Below are 4,000 nucleotides of genomic sequence, written 5' to 3' on the forward strand. Positions count from 1 at the left end.
CCGACATCCTAACACACGAGAGAAATGATGTGGTTTTGGTCCTTGCAACCTTCTCTGAGTATGAGTCTCCTTTCAACTCTATGAGGGTATTTTGGAAGTTAGATAAATGTCACTTACTTGCTAAACTACATTCAAAACACATGTATTTCTCCTTGTCCTACTCCTTAGCATATCACTCTCCTACACTTTCTTGGGAGATGGTTCTCAGTTCATCCCCCTCATCAGCATCACAGAAGACATGGTCAAAACATAACCAAGCGGAGAGTTCAAACCGTGCAACCATCAACACATGACTCTAACTTGTTTCAGTGGGGAAAGCTTGCCCTAGTTCATTCTAAAACGGGGAAGTGGGGGAGCATGCAGAGCTGGCATCCTAGGGTCCTTCCAGTAAGAAGACTCCCTTGCTGGCCATGCTTTCCCATTTAGCATGCTGCCGGATAGCATGTCCTCACCAAAGACTTCAAATCTAAGCAAAGATAAATGACCACTCTCGCTAATAACATCCTCTACACAGTTGCCTCAAAGCATGCCTCCGCTCCAAAACACAGGCCTGGTTGTATGTCTGTGGTTGGACACAGTATGTTTTGCAATTAGAAACCATGTTGGTCAACAAAGATTCACCCTCAGTACTTGACGCATTACTCTTTCAAGTTACACCTCACACTGTGAACTTTGCAGGTCGTGTAGATCTTAGAAGTTATGGTTTTAAATCTCAGTGTGGGATGCAACCACCCCCCCCCCGCAGTTGATTGATGCCTGGCCTGCTCTAGGACCCCGTTCAGCTTGAGAACCTTGCAGTCACCGGTAAGGAAGGAAGGGACTGGGCAGGCTCCTCATCACACCTTATGTCCACCCTTGCATCTGGCTTCATCCGTGGCCTCTACCCTTAGGCATCGGTTTACCTGCATCTTCCCGAACTTTATGCCATCAACCTCCTCACTAACCAAGTGAAGCAACAGAGAATCCAGCGCTGCAAAGCGGGCTTAAAACAGCATTGCAAAAAAAGTCTTCAGACCCAGCCAGCCAAGCTTCTACTCGCAAAGCTGTGGCATGATGCACTGTGCCAGCAGCCTGCCCTATCGATAGCTTCCCTCCTTTCCTGCGCCCTCTTTGCCCTCCCCCCCACTGGGGGGGGGCTAGCCACTTGCACAGACACAACCCCCAGCTGCTGGACGGTGGAGCTGCCCAGCTGATCCTGTCCTACGCGGCACCCTGCTCCCCGCGGTCCGGTTTCTCAGGCAGGTTGACACAAATGGAAACAGTACGCCCCGGACATCCAGAGAGGATCCTAGGTTCGGGCTCAAAGCTGCCACCAGGTCCCATTTCGCCGCCAGCCTCAGTATCCTGAGAAGGCACGTAGCGCCAGGTCCCCGCGCGCTCACACAGTAGATGTACCGTCCAGGGCGACGCAGCGGAAGGGCTGCAGGCCCGATGGGGCGCCCGGGGGCCGCAGGTGCACAGCACACTGGCTCCATTGCTTGGCCAGCAAGGTAGCGGAAGACGCGACCCCGCCACCTGGACCCGCCGCAGCTGAGCGTCACCGCGGCTCCCGCACAGGTCAAAGCGATAAAGAAGCCGTCGAGGGCCACCATGTCAGCAGAGCGCTCTCGCTGCGCTGCTGGGCATGCACTCCTGCCACTCATCGCGCCGGGGATCGTACTTGAGCAGCGGTAGAACAAGCGAGCCCCGGACACGTAGATCTCGCCGTTGCAGGTTGCAGCCTCGTGGGCCACTGCGAAGGCGCCCGGGGCAGAGGGGCTACCGCGGTCCAGCGGTCCGCTCGCGGGTCATAACGCTCCACGCTGAGCAGGCACTCGCCGCCCACGGCGTACAGGTGGCCGTCCAGGGCCAGCAGCTGCACCTGCGAGCGCGCCTGCCGCAGTGGCCGCACGGTACTCCAGGAGTCGGTGGCCGGGTTGTAGCAAAACACCTGGTCCGACGGGCGCGCGCGGCCATCGGGACCCGCGGAGCCACACCGCCCGCCACGAAGAGGTAGTTGAAGAGCACGCAGAGGCCGCAACCACGCGCTGGTGCGCCCTCGGGCAGCCGCGTCAGCTCGCGCCACTCCCGGCCTCCGCCTGGGTAGCAATAAACGGCCGCGTCCCCGCGCGACTCCGCGACGGGCGCTGCGACGGCTGCCCGCCGCTCCCCGGTGGTCCGCGCGGCAGCCAGCAGGCTGGCGCGGCCCGACCCCAGGGGCGCCGCAGCAGCAGATCGCGCGGCACCGGACAGGCGCCCGAAGACGGCGGGCTCGCGCAGCACCTCCAGGTAGTGGTCGCTCATGAAGCGGTAGGCGGCGTCGCGCAGCTCGCTCAGCGCTGCCGCTTGCCTGCGCTCAGCACCTCGTAGCAATTGTCCAGGCTCAAATGCGGCGCCATGGCATCGGTGGCGCGCGCGCAGCGCCGGGCAGCTGGAGGCGGCGCGCGCCGGCCACCACCTCGGCCACGTTGTCGGGCGCACGCCCGCCATGCACCCGCTACGTCGGCCAGCAGCAGCCGCAGGGCCGTGAAGCTCACGCCTTGCACCCGCAGCACGTCCGTGACGCGCGCGCGCGGAAGTAGTCGCTGCGCGCCGCCAGCACCGCCTTATGCGCCCGCAGCCGGCGACCCGCCACCTCGATGACCAGGTCGGGTTTTCCGTGCGCGGACCCGACCCGGCGGCACCGGCACCGGCTCCCCGAGCTCGTCTAGAGACTCCGCAGGACGCGCGTCCTCGTGGCGGGAAGGGGCTCTCCGCGACGCGGGCTCTTCGGGCGCGCGCACTCCTCCGGGGACTCCGGGCGGCGCTGCTGACCGCGCACTCCACGTCTCCACACGCAAGTCGCTGCGATGAGGAGGAGGAGGCGAGCAGGCGCCCTCCGCGGCAGAGGCGCGAAGACTGCGGCGGGGAGTCGTCCCCGGAGCTGAAACACAGCGAGCTGAGACTGCAGGGTGTCTGCGCCGGGGACGCAGCGCCCTCCTCCTCCTCGTGGCAGCGGCAGGCTGTCCTCTCTCGGAGTCCCGGGCTCCGTCCGGGGTAGAGGACGAAAGACGCCACAGAGTTCTCCATGAGGGTTTGGGTTGTGTGCGTCTCTACCAGCTCAGGCGTCACACATGTGGAGGCTGAGCGATCGTTGCCCTGGGGTCTTTGGCAGCAACCCTTTCCTTGGCCCAATCAGATTCACATATTCCACCACCCCACACCCCCTGTTCACGCACCCCACCTTGCCCTTCCCACTCTCCTTCCTGCGAGGAGGACGCGCCCAACTCCACTGAACTTTTGAACCGCGGGATCCTCCGCTCTGGCTCTATCCGTCGGGGTGGAGGTGAACCAACCAGCTTGGTGCCAGGGAAGTTCTGCTGCAGTTTGCACGTCCGACGACAACCAACCCTGAGCTGCGGCTCTCTTGTACGGCCCCTCTGGAGAACCGAGTTAAATGAGTCTGGTCCGCCAAGGCATGCCCTTCATTTGACTCTGTGTGAACCCACTCTGTCACCTTGCCTCACAACGCTGTGGCCCCAGGACCAGCAAATCCTCTCTTAAGGGGCTGTGACCACAATGAAATCCTTGGCTTCAGTTCTGTTTGAGCCTCCAGCTAGCTGTGCAGCCCCGAGTTCAGCTAAGGTGTGTCTCTCTGAGTCCTGGGTGGCAGCTCTGCACCCACGCTGTCCACTTAGGGAACCACTCCACCTATGGGTGGGTGTCTGAACGGCAGTTCCTGTGTCACCCAGGCCTTCTTCCTTTGCCATCTGGAGCCTGCCTCTGCTGCTTCCTTTGTGGGGTGTCAGGGGCCCACATCGCTCTCCATATTCTTGCTCCTGTTCACAGAAGAAAGTGGAAGATTTGAGTTTCATCGCTGAGTGAAATGTTCCAGACCCTCCATCAGCAGCAGTTAGTATCTCTGGTCTGGTGGCCAAACGTCTGATTAGCACTGGAGTTTGGTGAGAGAGGAATACATAATTACTCAGCTCCCACCCCCCACCCCCATCCCATCCCCACCCACTCCCCACCCCGGCACAAG

The 4,000-nt window shown here is 61.2% G+C and overlaps 1 protein-coding gene across 1 annotated transcript; it reads right to left on the reverse strand.

Moving 5' to 3' along the window:
* Nucleotides 1–1,146: 1,146 nt before the first annotated feature.
* On the reverse strand, nt 1,147–3,048 carry LOC114701211 (kelch repeat and BTB domain-containing protein 11). Its single transcript, XM_028881207.1, is given in 18 exon segments — nt 1,147–1,247; nt 1,250–1,290; nt 1,292–1,389; nt 1,391–1,530; nt 1,533–1,571; nt 1,574–1,610; nt 1,612–1,667; nt 1,670–1,747; nt 1,750–1,965; nt 1,968–2,315; nt 2,318–2,395; nt 2,398–2,468; nt 2,470–2,539; nt 2,542–2,651; nt 2,653–2,873; nt 2,875–2,967; nt 2,969–3,009; nt 3,012–3,048. Coding segments are annotated over 18 exon segments (1,821 nt in total). The 3' UTR covers nt 1,147–1,200.
* Between the last annotated feature and the right edge of the window lie 952 nt (nt 3,049–4,000).

Source organism: Peromyscus leucopus, unplaced genomic scaffold, assembly GCF_004664715.2.
Source record: "Peromyscus leucopus breed LL Stock unplaced genomic scaffold, UCI_PerLeu_2.1 scaffold_515, whole genome shotgun sequence".
Classification (NCBI taxonomy): Eukaryota; Metazoa; Chordata; class Mammalia; order Rodentia; family Cricetidae; genus Peromyscus; species Peromyscus leucopus.